Raw genomic sequence first — 23069 nt, 5'->3', positions numbered from 1 at the left:
TATATTTTTACATCCAAAACTGTGATACACACTCTTGTGGAAGTCTGATTTGGGCCACAGTCTTTTGCTGAGATTGTTTCATAAGTGATGTAGCAATGAATGATCTCCATTTCCTAGGTTGCACTGATATAGACCCGAGACTAGAAAGCTGTACTGGCTGAACTAATTTTACCACAGTCATTTGTTTGAGTCATACGCCTGCTTTTACTGTAGGAGTACAGAGTGCAGTTTTCGCTAGTTTACCTGTTTCCCTAGTGGGAGCATTTTGCCTGCACAACTGTGTATTTTATCAGTCTGAGAAAGCACAACCTAAACATCATTTGAGACCGCATGGAAGTGCTGATCTAAGCTGTATGTGTCTATGAAGATATGTAAATATGACAGAAGACTTCCTCAGCAAGCAAAATTGCTACACTCCTCTAATTTTGTCATTAGAAATGGCCCTGGAAGAAGGCAAGAATGAAAGTCATACTTCTCAGTTAAGACACTAATAATTTACTAAACCCATAGGGATATCCCTGGGTGCTGCTGATGGTGTTCTTACCGGTTTTGAAGCACTGGCATTGGTAAAGTCACGAGAAACCAGTGATCACTCCAGCTCCCTGCTCTTTCCCACATTGGCAAGATTATTGGAGCTCCTTTTATCTCTTCCCTGACAGAGAAGGAGACAGTACCATTGTAGCTGCCAAAAACATGCACTGAGAACTGGATCTGTAATAGAGGAAGAACAGAAAAAGAATGATATCCTCTGATAAGAAGGGAGCAGTATTTATTACTCCCCTCCTTAGGGATTTGAGACACCAAACATTTGATCCTGAGTCAAACTGTTTAATAAGACACAGCAAGGCCACCAATGCTTTTGTGTGACTCATCACTGTTCCTGGTACAGAATTTTCTCAGTGGAGACCCTAACTGACATTCCTGTTGGGCAGCTGTTCTGCAAACGCTAATGTCTATATTAATGGCCTCAGACATCATCTGGGTGACTGTTACCTCCTTCAGGAGCAACAGGCAGTAGAGCAGAGGAACACAGGCTTAAACTCAAGAAATGCTCTATCATTAAATACTTCTTCTAGAGCTGGATTATTGCAGAAAAGAAATCCTAAACACATTCCTCCTCAGTATTCCCACTGGCCTAAAGTTTCCTGTCAAAGGTGTTGAAACAGTTTACTTCTTTTAAGGTTTTCCATTTTAATCACCCATGCTAACATGTTGCACTGATGTGGCTCAGTCCATACCCAGGCACTACTTGGCACAAAACCACTGTAAAGGGAGCGATGCCCTGCCTCAAATGCTCAGGAAATGAGCAATTAGGCTGCCTCCACAGACAGAAAACTCTAGTCTATATACTTGCTCCAAGTCACAGACACCATCTGAACCATAGCACCCATATGGCAGGTAAGCAACTTGGTCACCAGGTCGAAGAGTATTTTAAGCAGAACTCTTTCTCTCTGTGAGGCAGCCACTGCCATTTTGCTGCAGATCAAGAGAGAACTGCCATTTCCACTGCTGCTGTGAGCACTCAGCTGCTGAGAACACCAGCAAGAGAGGGAGCATATGCATGCATGTACACAACCAAGAGAAGTTCCTTGCTCCTGAAATGTGCATTCAAATCTTTGTCAATGAAAGAAAGAACGGTTCTGGATCTCCTGTATGACACCCATAACCGACAGTAACTGCTCCTGGTTGTGTAAACCTAGCTCCAAGCACATTTTATTTTGTTGGAACTACCCAGAAAACTTGACCTGAATTTATAAACAAATATAAATGCTGAAGCTACATTTTTGGCACCTGCACTGTTTTTCTGTTGCCAGCTCTAATTAGGAGGCATCAAAGCTTTCTGTTTTCCCCTAGCACGGCTGGACTCCAACTCAAACTTGCAACTTAATTTTCCTAAGTGTTATGAGTTCAGTATTATTTAATATTTTTAATTACAGCATCTTGAAGCTCTCCTTATACTTCGTAGGGATCTGGGCTGAAGGCAGGATACGTGATTTTATACATGCCAGGTTGCCTTCATGTTCTGAAATTTCTGAAGAACATGAACAGAAGTTTATTGGCTCCATCTATTCCTGGAAGGTCTAATGCCCCGCAAACTGCATGCTCCTATTCTCAGGGAAGCTGTCAAGTTTGTTAATTCCTAGCAAAGTGGTACAGAATTTAAAAAGTCTCATCAGCATGTATACTGAATGGCTCAACACACTCAGATAGTGAACTCCCTCTCCTATAAACCAAAGACACCCCACACAATTCAGGTGCTGGGTTCACTTCAGAGGAATGGTCAGTACAACCAAGCAAGGGAGTTTTCCATATCTAGGAGTTGATTTGACAATCCTGCTTTTACTTACTGGGAATGCCCCTCATGTCTCTTTTCTGGTGTTCTACAAGTAGTGAGCTAGGCAGTAGAGTCTGCTCTTCTGCTTTCCAGTGTTTTAGACATTGGGCAGAGGCACAGGGAGAACAGGCATATTACACAAACAGTGTGCAGCCTGAGGACTACCTACACAGAAGTGCTTAGACAGAGCAATATACCTGGTAATCTTCAGTGGCAATACTTGCTGGTAAACTGGTACTGTAAGCCTTGGCCATACCACTTGTGTGATTGCTCTCTGCTCGCAGATGGAGGAAGTGTCCTTTGAACAGAAAAGTGAATTAGAAAAAAAAAGAAAAAAGACAATGTTTTGCTTTATAAAAAGACAGCATAAAACCCTCTTGAAAAACTAACATCATTGTGCTGAAGCACAGTGTAAGTAGGAGAGCATGGTAGAAACATGTCTTGAGAGCACATTTATTACCATGAGATACAATGAACATTCACTGTAGATTTCAGCAGCACAAAAAGAAACTTCCCAAACCCTTCCCTGGAACATGAGTGCATAAACCTCAGAAACCACTCAAGTACATTCCCATACAAGGGTTCTGAGCAATCTACACTGTGCTCTTTGATCAACCATTATTCTTACACCATTTTCATCAATGACTTGCTGAGACAAACTGTGCACTGGAATTGCTTAGTTGTGGTCTTTGTTCATAGGAACAGTTTAAACAAGCCCTCAAGAGACAAACAGGACAATCATATGGATGCCCTTCACTTTGACAGGGAAATGTAAACGAAAAACTCAGCTATGCTGAACACTTGTGACTTCAAACCTGAACATGTGAAAGTCTGGCCTCCATCCTTATTTAGCAAGCTGATGGTTCTGGGAATATATATATATTTATTTTTTTCCCTGTGGTATTCTACAGCATAGAATATGTATTATCACTTGGTCTTGGGATAGATTTACATGTGATGCTCCTTCTAACCTACTGCCAGAATCCGACAAGAGTCTCCAGAAGATTTGTGTTTCTACAAGTTGCTTAGTTCTCTTCATCAATTTTTACTTTGTGATGCAGCAGCTATCATGCTGCTGCTGAAGTACACTGCAATTGCATAGCTCATAAGAGCATGGAGAGAAGAGGTATATATGGAGAAGAGTAAAATCATCATGTAATTCTTTTTAAAGGTGAAGACAAATCCTAGACTCCTACAGATTCATATTAGCTTTGCTGCAGAACATTTCATATTAAGTTCTGAATGATCAAAAATTAATTTTAGCTACATTTAAAATTAGTCTAGATAATACCGATGCTAAATCTGATTCAGAAAGGGGTGGTGCAAAAAGTTTTAAACTAATCAAAAAAACACCTAAGTTGAAGACTGTTGTACACATGCACGCACACATACACACACAGGCATACTGAGAGAGAACTATGAGGAACCTACCTTCAGTGGTTTGCAAGGTAGACCCTACAAATGAATGACCTTGAATCATTTCAGTAAAGCCCCTAATAGACCAAGGAGATGCTGCAGTTTCATTCAGTGTCCAGCCACATGGACCCTCTTCAAAAGAGCAATGTGAGCCCTCTGGGAGACTATCTACAATGGAGAACAAGAAAAACTAGGAAAACAGGAGAAACCTGATTATGGAAAAAGACAAACTGCAACAAAAGTCAAAATTCATTATGGTTCTCCAAGCTACCCCATTTATGCCACCGTGTTTTTCAATGTTAAAATATTAATAGGTCTCAGTTATGAGCTCTGAATGGGGATCTGGGAGGGGCATATTTATGACTGATTGTGTTGGTGATTGGCATGAGAATAACGATCAGTGCCTTCCTGATTGGGGAGGTTTCCTCAAAGGGAGGTTCAGACCTCGGGTCCATAAAGAATTTCTCACCCAGCTGCAGATGTTTAAATAAGATTTACAAATATGAAAGGCAGGTCGCTGAACTAGTTACTGCGATATTAAATAAAAATAAATAAATAAAATTTATCCTATATGGAGTAATTTTTTTTAATAGAAATCTAACATCAAATTAATGAAAATAGGCTAAATTATTTCAGGAGGAAAAGTACTGAATTAAGGTAGAGATGGAATCAATTTAACATATTGTTCTAAATTGTTTGTTCTAATGGGATGAAGGTTCCCATGAAGTGCCATGCCACATACTCACCACACCTCACTCCTTCCACTTCTTTGGCAGGGCAATCACTGATGAATTCACAGATTTGTAGGTGGCTAACACAGCCTCCATGAAGGCAAGGGAAAGCTGAACCTTTGTCATATATAGAAAGATCTTGATTTTCTTTATCTAAAGGAAAAAGGAGAATGAAACTCAGAGATGAGCTGGAAGAATGTATATGTTCCTTCATATGTATCAGCCTTCACATGTATGAGCTCAGAAAGTGTCCTCTGGGTGATAAAAAAAATACTTACCTGATGAGGTAAGTATCATGAGATTCCCAGATTGTCTCGGCTCTCACGGAGACCAAATTCATCGTTCTTTTTTCTTTCATGCACACACTGTCTTTTGCTGTGTTTGTGCTATCTTCAGATAATCAAATTTTTATTTTACTTTTACTAAGGATCCTGCATCCTCCTACCATAGTATGTTCCTTGGTTCTGCACATGTGACTGCGCATCTATCAGACAGCTTTGGCAGGCTGCATGACACTCTGCTGCTGGAGGTAGTGATACCCGCTTAGCTCCGGTCCTGATGGACACATTGTTATGCCCTTTTGAGAGTCAGGCTTAACTAATATTTGTGCTGCTTGCACATTTCTGCACTGGCTTTGTGGCATCCAGCCTGGCAGTCCGGCTCAGTGTGTAGGACCTTTACTCATGCACTTTAACTAGCCTAGTCAACTACGCTCCAGGAGTGTTTAACTGACTGCACAGGTACCCAGCAACTGGTTTAAATACAATTTTTAAGTCCGATACTTCCTGAAATCATGACTCAGTGTAGCCGGCCTGTCCTGTGGATGTGCGTGCGCACAGATCAGTTGTGGACCTGCAGGCATGTGCAGGTCTCTTCTGCACCTGCTCCTGTTTAGCAGAGCTCTGCGCAGAAGTTCTGCCAGGATTGTTACTGCTCTGGAAATAATGCAAAACTTAGAGAACCAATCCTAGAAGGTAGAGAGAAGGACACCTGAAACAGTATTTCTTCATGGCACTGTGTTGCGCTGGGTACGTGCCAGCTTATTTAGGGACTGTTTGGAGGTTAAGCATAGTGCTTCAGGCTGTATGCATCCCCTCAAAAACTCCACGACTGTCAAAAACATTGCATTAAAATTTACAATTTGTTAAATCAAAAGATCGACTGCAGTAAAATTAAATCTCTCTTATGCTCAAAACCAGTCTCATGATATATAATGAAACAGCTCTGTGAAACCAGTATTCTCCTTTAACAATTGAAGCTTTTTAGATTTCACATTTACATTCAAAGATATTTCTACAGTGTCTGCAAAACAGAAGCAATAGCATTATATTAATGGATGAAAACCAGGAAGTGGAGATGATTACGTCTCCAACCTGCAAGCTGCCTGCACCAACAGACTTCCAAGAAGCCTAAATGACATTAGCAGGGTTCTGCGCAGGTACTGAGGATCATTTGCATGACATTGGCAACAGAATTGAAAATACCAGGTAAAACTGAGCATTTCTGAGCTGAGCACTTGGTATTTTGGAGAAAATAATTACATTCTAATTATTTTCATTTTGGACAGAAGTTCTCAGCCTGGCAGTAGCAAACAGATGCCACAGACTGCAGATCAATGTTTCTTTTCTTTATAAACTTGGAAGATGAAGCCCCAGTATGGAAAAGCCTTCAGTGACACAGGATACTATTACAACTACTATTTAAGGGAGAAAAATAGTAAATACCAAAATAATCTAGGCAGATATTTTCTCCATCCCTGTTGCTGGATATCGCATGAACCCTGTTACTTTCTCATACAAATATCATGCAAAGCAAACCTGAAAAGCAGTTCTACGATTTTGGACTTCAACTCTTCCTTCTGAGCACATGTACACGTGTGTACACACATAAAACACATGCAAATATAACTCTTGACAGGTAAGCACTGCCAGATACTCTAGATGTGACTCAGTTTTCACATATATCCTATCTGACCGACTCTGCTCACGCTGATCAGTTTCGCTGAGTATGCTGCTCTCTCTTCTCATTGCATTTGGTTATTCCAAACCTGACTGCATCGCAACATACCATGAAAGCAGTTTCTGAGTTGCAAGGAGCCCACTGCCAGCAGTCCGACCTCTTGTGCTCCACAGTTTGAATACAGCAAGGTGATTTTAAAAGGTCTTTCTATACGGCCAACCTGGGCCATCACGGATTTCCATTTCATCCTAGAATACAACAAAGAGCTATCAGATCTACACAGAGCATGCTGGAGTCCATCTAGCATAGATTCTATGCTGTACCAAATACAAGCAATGGTATTCAGATGGGAAAGGATCAATAAACAAACAGGTGTTCATTTAAAACAATTGATACTCAGCCTAAGAAGCTCATATTCAGTTATCCTGGCCTCATATCCTATTGTTGCAATTTGCATTTCCCCACAGAACAAATGCTGTAACTCCTAGACAGCAAAGGTTTCTCAACTGTAGTGCCCTTGTGGCAGTTCAGAAAAAGATTGTGCCACATACTCTAATTTTAAGGATGGTTGTTAGACATTGAAAGCTAGACAGAGACACCTAATGAGAATTTTCGAAGTACCTCACTCAAATCAGTTTGACAGGAGTCAGGGTACCCAGGTGTCAATAAAATAAAAATAAAAAAAATACAAGATTCCTAACATTTTTTTAAACAAACAAAGAAACAAACAAAACAATCAAACAAAAAACAACAAAGCAACAAAGAAAACCACCCTGCCCTTCCACTTCGTGGTAGCAGGAAAATAAAACACATTTAAAACACTTTTGTAAAGGGGTTGTAAAAGGATAGGAACAGAGGAATCCCTGCTATGAGCTCTCTTCTGAAAAGAGTACCGGACAGATACATTTATCTATAACCCACATGCTGCTGATGTTGCTGCTGGCACCCTGGATGAGTGTCACTAAGTCAGTGCCAGCAGGGTGAGAAGGAGGCACCGCTAGCTGGAAGGAGTCCCCCCCCCAGTGTCAAGATATGTTACTAAGTATGTTGCTCTGCTCCTGGTATTATTTTTTCATTTAGGAAATGCTTTCAGCTGCCATGGAATGATCATCTGCCCTCACCCCACACCAGAAACAGATTAGAAGGCAACTTCTGGACGACAACAACCAGATATCTACTGGACACAATGTGAAAATCGCAGACCACCTGATTGACAACTTGCACAAAAAATTAAAGCAACTTAAATTATTTTTCACCTTCTTCACTTTTGCTTGTAACTGCTTAGTCACCTTAATCAGTCATTCCATCACAACCAGCTATACACCCTTCTTCTGGGGAGAATTCCTTACTCCCCCTTCTATGGCCACCCATTATGTTCCACTATCACTCTTGTACACACACATAAAAACCCACAGATACCCTAAACTCAACTGAGGCTGAGCTCCTCTTATCAAGGTGACCCTGTTTTTTCCTGTTTCCTGTCCCATCATATCATATTCGTTAGTTCAATATAATTTAATTCAGCTTCAGAAACTTCCAGTCCTGAACCACAACTGCATTATCTCTACTACCCAGCAAAGGAGAATGACTTTTTTTTTTTTTCATTTTGCATTACAGTACATCTTTAGGAATACCCAGCACTGAGACACAAAAATATATCCCCCCTGCCGTGCTGTGGCACAACATCCAAGAGCATTCAGCACTGACCCAGAACCGTATCATTTCTGCTCCACAACAAAGCTTTGTTCATCACACCATTGCATCCACTTTGCCACAGAAATCAATGGGCCTTAAACAAATTGGTTGAACAAGCCACTGAAGATAAGGACAGTTTCTAAATCTTTTGAATCTACTTATTAAGCATGCTAGGCCTTTTAAGCACTGAGGCATCGTTCTACTACTGCCACTAAGCTCCAACCCCGCTGAGACACCACTGTAGCACCAACGTTATTGCACCCTTGAGTTCAGGAACCCATAGCACCCAGCCTCTGATTCATAACCAGTGTTACGTTTATTGGTAACAACTACAGAGATTACTACCCCACAGCTGAAGACAACAACTTCTTTAGCTGCTACACTTAATCGTACATGGTTTATGGGCCACATACATGGCCCATGGGATCTTGCACATGGGATCTTGCACATGGGCCACATGGGATCTTGCAATTTATACCCTGGTATATCAAAATAAAGTAAACCCACTGATGATCTAAGTCAATAAAGCAATCTCTGAAATGTTACACCTGAGACATATGAACCGTCCATTCTGCCATCTTAGCTAGGAGAACTGTAGCCTCTGGTAGAGGAGCAAGGCCAGTATCTTAAACCACTACTTGTGTGAAATGGCAGCAGCTTTGAGTCAGAACCCTAAGGTCCCATGAAACATTCCAGTTCTGCACGGAAAGATCTCTAGTACTGAAATTCTGAAATTTTACTCTGTTTATACTGCCATTGGAAAAGCTTTAAAGCATCCAGAGACCACAAAAAATGACAAGTAGCTTTCCATCACCCAGAACACTGAGGTCTTGTCATCATCAAGGAATCCCCCCCAGAAAAATCCTCCACCTCAAGATACAACTGCAGCAAGATTTCTAATATTGTAAATAATTACACCCTCTTTGCTCTGTCCCAGTATCCAAACAGGGGCTAGTCAGAGCCAACTTAATTTTCTTAATGGAATCAGGAACAAAGCCCATTGTAGATCTAGCAGAAGATGGATCATTGCAGCAGGGTTTCAGATAAGCCAAGCTTGGCAATATCTTTACTATTGATTTTATGTCAAGCCAGATCTCAACTAACAAGGTAATATTACTCTTCTAAATACAGATGTTAAAACTGCTCTGCATGTATAGAAGGGTTGTCAGAGTCTGACATTATTTTGAGAAATTTGCATAGATAAAACGTTTGGAGTTGCAAGCAACCTGATGCTTAAGGCAAGAGGATTCAAGATTCACCCTGCAAACCTATAATTTCAATGTTTGATTTTCACTAGCCTCTATGTCCTCTGCTAAACAAGTCTTTCCCCATCCTCACCAATCTTTTCTGTACCATGACTTTCCATCTCCAACATAGGTAACTGACCATGCATTTTAAGACTGCTTTAATATTAAGAACAACAATTTCTTAGAAGTGACAAATTCAAAAAGCCTAATAGGAAAGCTGAAACCTTTTCTGAACTGGGGGTTTCACTACACAAGTTATTGCAGAAAGGTATTCCAACTGCTTCAAGGCTCAGCCAGTGAACACGTAAATTAGAAGCTTTACTTTGCTTTTCCACATATAGCTCAAAAATCTTCACAAACATCCATTTTGTGAAAAAAAAAATAATAAATCCAGTCATTGTATGCAAAAAGAAATAGATGAGAGAAGAGTAAACATCTGCAACTCCTGCTCTTACCAACCATCTAGAGGGTCAAGATCTTTCTTACTTGGCCCAGTATATTTTGGGGTGCACTTTCAACACAAGCATGAAGGGCAGTATATCATAGTCCCAGGTCAATGTTCAAAATCAGTCATATATAGCAGCTGGGCAGTCTCTCCTTTTGTAGCTGCATTTTTAAATTTAAATGGCTGTGCTTGTTGTCAGTATGTATTAGGCATTTTCTGAGGATGCTTACCAGACTATTCCCTTTCAAAGGCTTATGTAGTTGGACACCTAACTAATACCAAATGACCTTAGGTGTTTCTAGACATTCAGATCAGCTTTATGGCAATTCTTCTATTGATGAGAGCACAAGTTAAATAGCTTTTGTCAATGATAATATCCAGATTAGTAGAATGGAAGTCTCAGAGATGGTAAGTTTCTACAAGTGTCTCAGAAGCTGGCAGGGCATTTCAGCACCACCACCCCAAAAAAAAACAGGTGGCAGTGGGGGAACACAGGACAAACTAAGTAATAATCCTTTTGTGTGGTTGGCTAACTGACAACCCACTTGTGCATGTGGTTTTGAACTTGTTTTTTGGTCTACCAAGACTACCATGGCCATTGCTTTATAATTCAGATTCAGAAAGAAAAGAGAACAAAATAAACCTGGCTTATTGATCACACTCTACCATGAAAAGGGAAAAGATTATCCCTGCCCCAAATAATTCTTTTTTATTTTCATTAATGTTTGAGTATTTAGAGCTGAAAGAAACAAGCTTCTTATTAAAACAATTTTGGCTGACAACACTGAAATAATTGCGGTCAAATACAAAAACAAGGATGTGAAACCATTCAAAACAAAACCACACAGGACTCAGAAGAATTTTCAGCTGTGACTAGTTTTTGGCTCTGCATGATAAAAAGGGAAAAAGTGGGATAAGCAAAGTAGTCAGAAAGACATTAACTGTGATCTGAACAGGCACCACAGCCATAACCATAACAAAGTGAAGACAGCTTTGAGCCAAGTGCCAGATGAAGAAGGCTTGGACCTGCAAGCAAAAATACAGACTCTTGATGTTTGATCTCCATTGAGATCATGAGAAACATAATTTTATACATATTTCTGTAAATATATAGAATTCCAAATACCTCACTTCCCCAGTAGTTCTCTCTTTAACAGAGTAACTGAGAATACCCATGTGGTATAGGTGTGATATATAATAAATAATATGAGCTTGTCCTACTTGTCCAGAGGAGTTGGTACCTGAATTTCTGTTTCTTTTTTCTTTCACTACAGTACATTTGTGAAAAAAATGAGTGGCAGTGTCAACACAACAGATTTATTGATAAAACCTAGCAATTAGTAAGGTGGACAGGAGAGCAAATTTTTCTCATGAGTGACATATCTCTTAAGCTTTTGAGAACTGTGTAGCTGATGAACCCTGAAGTAGGAAACACAACCAACAGATTTCTGGAACCAGAAAGAGGACAGTTCACTGAAGTGAGCTGGTGCAACTGGAATTCATAACGAAGTGTAGCTTGATCTGGGAAATGAGGTGACAGAAGGGACTGGAGCAGGATTTTCTGGAGTGCCTGATTGTCTGAAAAAGTGCCACCTATTTCTTTTTTCTATTTCTACATTTCTACTCCGATTTCAAGATAGTATCTCGGTAGTAATTAACAATTAAAATACATACTACACATAGGCATCTATCTCAAGATCATTTCCTCATTGACCTCCTTGTTCTGCTCCAAATTGTGCAGCTGTTATTGGATAACACACAAAAGCTTGTAGAACTTCCACTCCCTCTGGAAAGTGGGAATGCTTCGGGATGGTCTCTGTTCTTAACAACCAATACTGTTAAAATCTTAATCACAGAAACAATGTAAGAACCAGCCCAAACACTGTGTAGAAATAAATTTTGTTCTGCCTGCACACAGATTTTTCTGGAATTGTGCAGAGATTTTAAAGAGCTGCCCCATAAAGAAGGGGTAAAAGAAGGATATTTGTCCTAAAATAGTTCCTAATAGCTCTATTCTGTCTTTGTTCCTTCCCCTTCTTTCTATCTTTGTTTAAAACAGTACTCAGTCACCTTCCACCTCTGAATTCTTGAAACTAAAGCCACTGGATTTACCAGTGCTTCATTTCCACCCACTAGGAAAAATAATACCAATGGTCATATCGACTTCTAGCAAAGCTAACTCCATTCTAGTATGTCCAAATGTCATCATTTAGACAGATGATAATTTTATGCAAATTTGTTTTGTTGTGCCCAAATAAGCTCTTTAATAACGTCTATGATTCATTCCAGAGACGCTGCAATGACTGTGATCAAAGCCTGCTCTGGGCAGCTAGGTACATCAGAAGGGTATTTTATGAGTTAATATGGGTTGCATATTGCAACTGTGGTTGCATTTGCTTAGGCAAGTACAGGCTTGTCAAATATTTAAAGCAGAAAGGACAGTTATAGGTGAAAAAGGACGTTAGAAACTGATCCCAGAAAATGTAACAGATTCCTTGTGAAACAGGTAAAAAGAAGGGGAAGGAGTAGCCAGGAAGGAAGTGAGCAATAGCTAAAAGTAGGAGCGAGAGAGGGATCTGAGAGAGAGTAAGTTTTTTTAGTCAAACTCTGCGTTCTTCAGCTGACCAGAAGTCTTGGCTGCAGATCTCCATGGCAGCCTGGGGAGTGCCAAAGAATTCAAAGAAAACAAGAACTGGGATCTATTGCTTAAGTTCTCTATGGGAGTCAGTCAGGTGATGGAAATAAAGAGCTCTGTTGTGTGCCTGACCCAGGTTCTCACAAGGCAGATTGCAGCAAAGGAAAAAACAAGCACATGGAAAATGGCAAAATCAGATGCCACGTGGACTTTTCTCCTTTTCCTGTTGTGATTCATTCCCTTTACCCATTTCTCCTCCTTACTGCATTCTGCTACATTCAGGAATTAAAAAAATAAAATTTGGGGAAGATCAAAGAGTAGAAAACACAGGACAAGATCCAGGGTTGCTGATTTTTATTTTATTTTTTTTTTTTTTGTTTTCACCTCTTCTCACCTCTAACCTTTGCTTTTCACCTCTCTGGACTTTACAGATGAAGCAAAAGAGGATGCTCCTGAGCTTACCAGACAGAAGGACAGACATTACAAAAGAGACAGAGTTAGACCTACCTCAAAATGTGACCCTTAAGCTCCCAAAGACAGGACCTCTTGAATACTTAGAGATATCAGTCACTTTGCCAAGGCAGCTGTTGGACTGAGTGCACTTTAAATCCATAGTCCCAGCATCAGTGCAAGAGCCTACCACTCTTGACTCTTCTTATTGCAAGGGAGGAAGAATGACTTCTCATCAGGAGTGTTCTTTGCAAAAGCGACACACAAAACCTGGGTCTATTACAGACATCCTGTCAGGAAGCTGCACACTTCAGTCCTAACAATTCTTCTATTTTCTGCTCTAACAGAAGTAATGATCTCAAGAAGGAAGAAGACATTGATAAACAGTGGCCTGGAGGGACTCCATCCTACCCTGCAATTCAAAGTCTAAACAGCTGCAAATTAATTATCTTACCCGGCATCCTCCTCATGACCAACTCTCAGAGAAATTATTATATTTCTGTTTGTGTCCACATATCTGATTTCAGCTGTGAACCTCTGGAGGAGAGGAACAGCATCCTGTGAATATATGGCCAGTTCCAGCAAGCAAGAGTCCACGCTCCCAGGCAGGATGGGGCTATGTAGGCTGAACTCACATCTATCTGGTAGCCTACTGGTGTTCAGGAGGAAAATGTCCCCTGTGAGGAAAAAAAACAAAAGAAAAGAGACACACAGTGTGGATGGAAGAGCAATAATAATAAGCAAATGGATAATGAGTTTGAGGAAAGAAGTCACAAGAAGGAAGCAGAGGACTATGCATAAAAAAAAAAAATAACAGAAAGAAGAGAAGACTGAAGTAAAAGTGAGGGAAATACATAAAGAAGTGACAGAATGAATGAGAAGAGAAGAAACCAAACAAAGCAGAGCGAAGACATCCAACAAAACAAAAGCCAAAGACTTTGCAAGTCAGACAGCAATCATGAGGAACCAGCCCTGGCTTGTAAAGGATTGAGTTTCCTGAGAAAACTCCAGTCTCTAAGCAAAAGTAGCTTATGCTAAAACAGGGAGACACAAAGGGAGTATATAAAGGGCCTGGCTGCATACAGGGTACATGTGTATACAACCCAAGCAGTACACATACAGGTAATATTCATGATATGGCTCTTAGTGACTGATTCTCTTGGGCACAGACAATGCACCTACGAGCTGCAAACCAGAAGCAGCATATGGCAGTATTTTTAGTGATGTGTAAGCAAGGTTTCAGCCTGACAACTCCAATTGCTGCTGCCCACAGCTATTACTGGTGCTGGGAGAAAGCAGGTGTCCAGTCGGGGGGGGCGGGAACTGTAACTCTGCCTACCTTCAACATCTCCACGGGAGGAACTGTTTTCCAGAAGCAGCTGCTGCCTGTCCTGAGACACCAGGACACCAACCGAAGATAACACCCAGTCTGGTTTTCCAAAACTGTCTGTTGACGTCACCCATGAGCAGCTTGAGCCGATGATACAAGAGATTTCTGTTATGAGAAACAAAAGCTTTCATTGAGGCTTTTCCCATTTAAAAAGGCAGGGCTTATGTGGGGACATGAATGAGCAGATATACAGTGTATGAGGGCTCTCTGTCCCAAGAAATGGAAGAACTGAAGGGAAGAAAGAAGTTTACCTTGTGCAGTAAAAACAGTTTCCGCAGTGGGCAGGTGAAGGAACATGACTGAGAGAAAAACAACTCTGCAAAATCTTGGCAGCTGTAAATCAGCATCTTCCCACCAGTATCAAGAGTGAATTTACATTAGTGGATGGTCTGCCCACATGTACATAAAATCCTGAATGGGAATAACAACTAGTGCAGCAGGGATACTGAAAATGTATGGATTTAGCATTTTGGCAGAGAGGAACAAAGAAAACTCTAGGGTCTCAAGCAAAATAGCTGAGCAATGAAAGCTTTATTTTTTTTCCCTTTTTTTTTTTTCCTAGCAGTTTTGCTTTCCTCCAGCAGGATAGATGCCCTCCTAACAAACTCCAGAGCCCATTTGCAGCACTGAGAACACTAGATCATCCTAGCCAGAATTTTTCATAATCAGCATATTATAAACCAGACAAGTAATTCACTGTTCTCTCATCAATCTAATATAAGCTCCCCGAAGGGATGTTAGCTGCACAAAGCTCTCCCGCACAGATTGGAGCTGAATAGATATGGTAAGCTGATATTAACTTGCATTATATTTATTTTCAGTACTAATAATAATGTCACAGTAATAATTTGAGGACCCCCAGGCCAGATGAGAAACAGTAAGAGTGTAAACATTCATATTTGGGATCCTGACATTCAGAGAGTATTCAGACCTTGCACACATAAATGACACAACCTTATCCCTTCGGTAGCCCTACTCCTGGGGAGAAGAAAAGACAGGTATTAAAAACAGAATTAAGGTCAGGTATATAACAAGAACTGGTTGTTGCACAGGCAACACAAGGGGGCCGGAAATAAAAAAAAAAAAAAAAGCCTCCAGAAGATTGGCTTTACTCTAACTAAACTTTCAGGAAAAAAAAAAAAAGTGAAATGGAAGCTGCCACAGGGGAAAAGGCACCTTTTGATTGCAACATACAAAGTAGACAAGTTTTCCTAATTTTTAAAGTTACCTATAACTATGTTTTTATGCACACCACCCAGTGTGCATAAGAGAAACATGGGAGTTATGGTTGCATAACACTGGGGCTTGGAACAGGCTGTGATCTCCCACCTGAACACACACATTCTCTTCCAGTTCCTCTGCATGGTCCCCAGCCCTGTCTCAACAGCTCACTGCTGGAGGTTATTGCCTTTCTCAACCTACCAGCTGGGACAATCACCTGAAGAGCTTCTCAGCCCACCCCACCAAATCCATACAGCTTAGCAAAGGTCTACAGCATGGTTCAGCCCATCATTTTTAAATGCAAACCACAAGAAGCTGAAGTAGCAAATTGTGCCTGTGCATACGTGTGTGCAGCGTTTACTTCCAGCAGGGCACAGGAAGGAGGACACCAGCCACTCTCCCGGCTTTGGTGGATCTAGAGAAAGATGTCTGTGCGCACTCTCAGGCTATGGTGTAATGATCCATTAAAATACCTTTAGGGATCTCAATAGCAGATCAGAAACTCTGTGCTTGTTTGAGACAAAGAGAGATTTGCTATATTGTTTATATTTATTAAAGTTTGACAGGTTAGCTCAGTACCCACAGAGTTATTGGCAGTAGTAGTAATATTTTTATCAGTTAAAATCTGATTGGTCAAAAAACTCAGAAAACAATTTGTCTCTCACCAGCATGACAGTGCAAGAGAGCGATATGGGAGCCTGGAAAAGAAAAAAAATTATTTGTATATATATTTAACATATATTTAATTTATTATTGAAACTAATATTTATGACAAAGTAATCTTAACAGTATCCCCACTTGCAGTAGGAAGGACTGTACCAATGCAGACTTAATCCTTAGAATGTGCCTCACATAACAAAGCAGTATACAGCTCAAGTAAGTAAACACAACATTCTCCTTCAAAAACAACTCTGGACTGTATAATGCCTCTGCCACAACCCTATGGCCTGAGAGGATCTGAATGCCCACATAAGAAGAGTTTGAAATAAATCAGGGAAGTTGTTGATATCTGCTGAAAATGGCCTCTGAATTTTTGGCAATAGACTGCATGCATTGCATTGCAATGAAAAGATCTATCACCAAGAAGCTAATGTTCAGCATAAATCACAGTGCAAAAGAACTGGGTACACTCACGTGACCGCAGCATAAGAGAATACCAGAAGCTGCAACCTCTAATGCTACTGTGCACCACCTTTCAGATGTCTCGTATCCAACTTTGCTTAGCACCTGTGAAAGTGGGGAACTCCAAATGCAGGACCCCAGAAAAGCAAGCTGTGACAGAAATGAGAAGGAAAAATTTAAGACAGAAATATATCTGTATTACTACAATCAGCCAAGAAGATATTTTCAGGTATTACAAGTGTGATCTGAAAAAGCTTAAATTGAAGAAATCTCATGAACAATCATAGAGAATGTCAGGAAGGTGGTTCACACTTTAAAGAATTAATTAACATCTAGAACATTGTGGACCTGGTAAGAACAAGCTGTCCATGAGCCAACAATGCACCCTTGTGACTCAAGAAGGCCAACAAACAGCCTTCTGGGCTGCATTAGGAAAAGCATTGCCAGCAGATTGAGGGAGATGATCCTTCTTCTGAACTCAGCACTGATGAGGCCACATCCGAAGTGCGTTGTCCAGCTCTAGGCTACACTGCCCAAGAAAGATAAAGATTTGCTCGAACAAGTCCAGCATAGGCCCACAAAGATGACTGAGGGACTGAAGTATATGTGAGGAGAGGCTGACTGAGCTGGAGCTGTTCAGCCTGGAGAAGAGAAGGCTCGGGGACTTCATCAATGTGCATAAACACCTGATAGGAGTGAACGAAGAGGAAGCCAGACACTTCTCAGTACTACCCAATGACAGGACAACAGGCTATAAGCACAAATTAAAAATCAGGAAACTGAACTGGAACACAAGAAAACATAGTTTTGCATTCTCCATCTGCAGACATACTCAGAACACAACTGGAAGTAGTCATGGGCAACCTGCTGAAGGTGACCCTGCTTGAGCGGCAGGCAGGTTGGACCAGATGATCTGAAGATGTCCCTTCCAACTGAAATGATTCTGTGATTATTTCCCTAAATGGAAAGGTGTCACTTCAATCCCCACATTTCCAGACCACAGATGGCAACTGGCTCCTTCCCCTTGGGTGTTTATGAAGTGTGGCATTTGCTCAATTTATCCCAACAACACAGTAAGATCAAATTCATCCCACAAGCATTTTGTCCAGCTCAGTGGACTTTTAAAATACATAGAAAAAGAAAATTCTAGTTGAAAAAAAATACTTAATTCTGTATCAGTAAAGCTACTTTGGTCTACAGTTGCTAGACACCAGCTCCACTAATTAGAATTGTTTAAAGAACTCCCAAACCCAAATGTGGTGGATTTCACTGTGCTGATGGAGAAGATATTATTATTATTATTAATTTTTAATAAGGAAGTGAGGGATTCCTTTAAGGTTACACTGGACTTTGAGTTATTGGCCCATTTCCAGTCAGAAGCCCAGTGGCACAGCTTTCTGGTGAAGGGTCCTTGTGACTGCCAGCATCTTGCGCTTTCAGAAGTAGAAACAAGGAGGATGTAAGGAACAGGATTTGTGGTACCTGGTTTAGAAGGCTGATGCAATGACACCATGCTATTTCTTATCAGGGAGAGCTTCTGAGGTGGATTTGGTGAAGAAGAGCTTTCTTCATGTGATCCAGCACAGAAGACAACAACTATAACAAAACAAAAACAACAAGGGAGAGTTGGATGTTTTTACACAAAACTATGCTCCCATACCTTTAAACCTAAACATGTATTCAACAGATTTATTTACCTTACTATAATGGGGCTCTGTTAAATATACAGTATCTATATTTAATCTTTACAACTCTTTATCCACCCTTGTTTTTATCAGTATATAACCCCTAAAGACACACTGTATTCCAGCAGCACCTGTGTCGTAACAACAGTACATCTGAACGGCAAGCACACAGTTGCTTGCCAATGACTACACCCTTTATTCTGGAAATGCATGCACAGGAGAAATACAGAACTTTGGAGCTATCTGCTTGCATAGAGAGAAGATGTTCTAACTTAATACTTCTTCCACTGTCATGGAGAAATACCCTTTGAAGTTCACAGTCCAAGACTTATTGCTCTAATGCAATGGAAGAAGAATTCAACTGTAAAATACATGCTATCTACAGAATATGTGACTCAGATTTAGCAGCAGTCTTCTGGCAGGACCTGCATAAGTGCTCTCATCTTCAGCACACAAGAGCAATGCCACATCTGAAACTAACACTGATGAAACCTTTGCATCACTGATACTTTCAGAAAACAGATTTCTTCCTTACTGCCACACATGAAGACTGTAATTTTCAAAGGAAACAGATAACTTCCTGGTATCTGGTATCTAGTAATATGTAGTCTCTTCAACACCCTTTAATTCACCTGTACTGTTCTATCTCAAGGATAACCCTCTGTCATATGCCTAAGAAGCACTGATAACTGTGACATTGGATCATATTTGTAACACCAATACATATGTATTTGTGCATTTTTATTCAGATCAAATCATGGAGTCATATTGTAAAGTCTGGTTGTGCTGGAAAAAAAAAAAAAACACAAAATCTCATATTATATAAAAGGCCATAGAAATTTTTTTCTACATCATTCTTGCTATGATTTAATGGGAATATTAAATCCAGCATGCTAAGATTAGCTAGTTTTAAACAGAGATGTTCTTCTGGATCACATTTATGTTGTTCAAGGAAAACCAGATCTACCAAAATTATTATTCACTGCAGTACTTCCAACAATTAAATATTCAGTACCTTCTGACTTCTCTTTGGAATAATTCATACCACAATGGCATGTTTTTTTATTTGAACCTGTGCATATGAAAATGCATACACACCCATCTAAACATGTAGTAATCTTTATTTAAAATTCTTCCCAGTCTTTTCTTTTCCGGAAATTATAATCAGGTTGTCCAAAATAAAAATATTTGTTTTCAAAAGGTGTTCAAAGAGAGGGAAATGCAAAATGAGTTGCCTTCAAACCTCAGCCATGTGGGTTATGAATTCAGCAATATAAAAATGTGAAATCATGTCAGAGGAGACAGGAATCCTACTCACAGGAATTGCAGTTGAGACAAGGATGTATATCATACCACTGACAACAGCTAAGCTATTCTAAACAGAAACAGTTTGTACAGTAGTATTATGAAAATGTACAGAAGGATCTGGAAAAAGAAAAAAAATCTTGAACACTTGTTCAATTTTCCCAAACTTATCACTGCTTTTAGGTTTTCAGCAATACCTGGTCTGATTGTAAACTGCTACACAACTATTTTCATTGTCATAAATATGACAACATGCATCACATGGTGAATAAAATACTATGAAATGTTTCATACCATGAGAATACCGTGTTGTTCCGTCTTTTCTTACAGTACTAAAGGACACCCATCAGTCTCCACGTGCTACCAAGCAAATGGTAACTGTAAAGCAGAAAAGCTATCAAACCGCAGGTACAGACACCTGCTGTACCTGATGATAGACCTGTGGTCTCCACAGACCAATTGTCAAACACTATAATTATTCCTGCCTTTGTGTTCAAAATATGTAGGGACATTAATGTTTGAAAAGCCGATTCTGTACTGTATATAAAGCACTGAAACTGGTTTGTTACGTAAGGTTCAATAATGGGAAGAAATTCACTAAATGAATGTGAATTCTTACTTGGTGCTTAGCTGGCCAAAGTCTGTGAAGGCTTGCTTTATGAAAAGCAATGGCGGAATCTCTTCATAAAGCTATTAAAAAATACCCATGCTATGCCAAAAATCAATCACATATTGCAAACAAATCTATTTCACCAAATGAAAAGAAATTTTGCTGTGGAAAGAGAACAAGACCTTTCAACAACTTGAGTCTCCTCCTCCCAAATTATGTTGTGTCTTTGGAGATGTGGTTTAATTCTGTACCTTTAGAGTTTTGTTTAAGTACTGCTGTAGCTTCAGTATTTACTTTCCTCAGAGTTTTCTGTAAAGTCTGTTCCACCACTCACATTCCAAGATGCTCATGTATCTTGGAAATAACCTGAACATCATGGGACTCACAAAACATAGTAAAGTCATAGCAGATGTTCTGCTAGAGACAGTCCTCGTAATAAAACTTAACCAAAACATTTGACTTGCACTACTCCCTCTCAATCACATAAACACCTTTGGGTTTTTCCTCTTCTTTCTCATCAGCAATCAGGCGTTCCAGTGGCAGACTACCAGGAACAGAGGCCTAAGCTACTTGAAACATGAATTTACTGCTTTAGCATGAAAAATAAATAAATAAATTCAATTAATGTTGGTAATAGCTAGGACACACAAGGTACAAAAGGTTTTTGTACAGTTGAGATAAGTGTCTATCAAGTTTGCTCGTCTGGTATTAAGATACATTAAAACTTGAGTACTGCTTTGTCACAAAGAGCACTGCATGAAACTTGGTTTGTTAAATACATTACTCACGATGCAGACTCTCAGAAACATCCTATTAGAGGCTGGCAAAACCCAAAAGAGTTCATTCAAGTACCTGTTAACAATCCCATTCACCAACTCTGGGATAATGCCACTTACTGCACTGGGCATATGAGAGCAAGGAAAGGCAGTCATTACAGCTGAGTTCATGGAGAGACAAAATATGCATGGACAGAAGACCCCAGACCCAGTGATAGGCAAAGAATTCTTTCGTATTCACCCACAGAAATGCGCATCCATCCATTTATTTTCTCACAGAAAAGGGTTTCTGGCCAATAATGAGCTGAAGAGGGCTCACAGCATGATGAATACATGCATGAGATCTGGATAGTAGTTTTGTAACATTCCAGCCTAAACCCTTACTTTACATATCAATCACTTTCATGCTCATTCAGCCTCTCTGATTAAACTGAAGATCTAGCACATACAGTCACTTACAGAAACTTTTCTACACTGTTCTTTGAAACTAGGAGCTCCAGAGGTGCTTTCAATAACCTCACATCATATCCTCCCATAAATGTTTGTACGCAATTCATATGTAACATGAATGCCACCATTAAACAAATAAAAAAGACCATCCTGTAATAACTACTTGATTTCTCTGTCTTCATCAGTAGAAGGCAATAATTTAAGTGAAGTGAAATAAAAGACGGAGAGGAAATCTGTGGTTACAGGTTAAGTCTGCCATTAAGGAACATTAAAGTATCAAGAAGAACCAGTAAATATAATGATATTCAACTGTCACAGCAAAAATATGGGATCTTTTAACAGCACAGCACAAATCCATTGCTTTTTTCTCTAATAGAACACAGTAAGACCAGAAGCCTCAAGCACTCAGAAGGTAATTCCATTTCTTTCACTCCCTCACTGAAAAAGCATTCAGACACCTGCAGGGCTGAAATTTTTCCTGAATCCTGATGCTGTTTTGCAGAAGAAAAGAAAATTACAGAAAATACTTATAGAACTCATGATGGGAAACCAATTCCAGATCACCCAAGCTGTCTTCTTGCCAAAACAGGAACTTCCTTTAGAGCATTTTCTAGCATTTTGTGCTTTGCAATATCAAAATAGCAACTCAATATTTCTCACTTATTCTTTTAGAAGACAAACTAACTTACAGACTAATAGATCTGACTGTCAGGAACTCAGACTAGACAAAAAGAAGACTCTTAGTCTACAACCTATCCTAGTATTTTTCAATTACTCCTAAACCTTCCACTTTCAATTCAGTAAATAATCTCCCTCCTTCATGAGTATTTACAGCTTTAAGTTGTTAACCTTTCACCTTGAAAATGTCACTGGGATCTCCGGCGGCCTGCTGTTAAACTTTCTTATTGTTTGCTCATTAATTGGTCCCTGTGTCGCTCGCTTACTGCATTGCTCTTTTTGTACTCTGTCCAGATACATTGCTGGTACTGATCAAAAAGGGGAGCAATGTGACAACATACGGTTTTACCAAAGCTTATCATATGAGGCAATAGCTTAGGATCTCAGAATCCTCTCCAGTTTTTAAGGATTCTTGCTCAAAGGCAGACATCAGTGCACACTCATGCCATGCAAAGCAGAATGGCCATTCTGCTCCCTCCTGAGATCATAGAATCATAGAATCATAGAATATCCTGAGTTGGAAGGGACCCTTAAGGATCATCAAGTCCAACTCTTGATACCGCACAGGTCTACCCAAAAGTTCAGACCATGTGACTAAGTGCACAATCCAATCTCTTCTTAAATTCAGACAGGCTCGGTGCAGTGACCACTTCCCTGGGGAGCCTGTTCCAGTGTGCAACCACCCTCTCTGTGAAGAACCCCCTCCTGATGTCGAGCCTAAATTTCCCCTGCCTCAGCTTAACCCCGTTCCCACGGGTCCTGTCACTGGTGTTAATGGAGAAAAGGTCTCCTGCCTCTCGACACCCCCTTATGAGGAAGTTGTAGACTGCGATGAGGTCTCCCCTCAGCCTCCTCTTCTCCAGGCTGAACAGGCCCAGTGACCTCAGCCGTTCCTCGTACGTCTTCCCCTCCAGGCCTT

At 40.2% G+C, this 23069-nt stretch overlaps 1 protein-coding gene across 7 annotated transcripts in view; it reads right to left on the bottom strand.

Annotated features, from left to right (window-relative positions):
- LTK (leukocyte receptor tyrosine kinase) overlaps positions 1-23069 on the bottom strand; it is a 159148-nt gene that overhangs the window by 39065 nt on the left and 97014 nt on the right. For 5 of the 7 annotated variants that reach the window (XM_013192469.3, XM_013192419.3, XM_048065201.2 and 2 more), the window contains 8 exons: positions 18129-18242; positions 14253-14408; positions 13368-13590; positions 6550-6689; positions 4498-4635; positions 3767-3919; positions 2533-2633; positions 545-711 (listed from right to left, as the gene is read on the bottom strand). In XM_013192469.3, coding sequence (XP_013047923.3) covers positions 545-711; positions 2533-2633; positions 3767-3919; positions 4498-4635; positions 6550-6689; positions 13368-13590; positions 14253-14408; positions 18129-18242 — 1192 coding nt within the window. The remainder of the gene's footprint in view (positions 1-544; positions 712-2532; positions 2634-3766; positions 3920-4497; positions 4636-6549; positions 6690-13367; positions 13591-14252; positions 14409-18128; positions 18243-23069) is intronic. The other 2 variants (XM_013192488.3, XM_013192460.3) reach the window with 1 other exon arrangement.

The sequence above is a fragment of the Anser cygnoides genome, chromosome 5 (genome assembly GCF_040182565.1).
Source record: "Anser cygnoides isolate HZ-2024a breed goose chromosome 5, Taihu_goose_T2T_genome, whole genome shotgun sequence".
NCBI lineage: Eukaryota > Metazoa > Chordata > Aves > Anseriformes > Anatidae > Anser > Anser cygnoides.
Note: the sequence above shows the minus strand (reverse complement) of the source record. Positions and strands in the feature narration are given on the sequence as shown.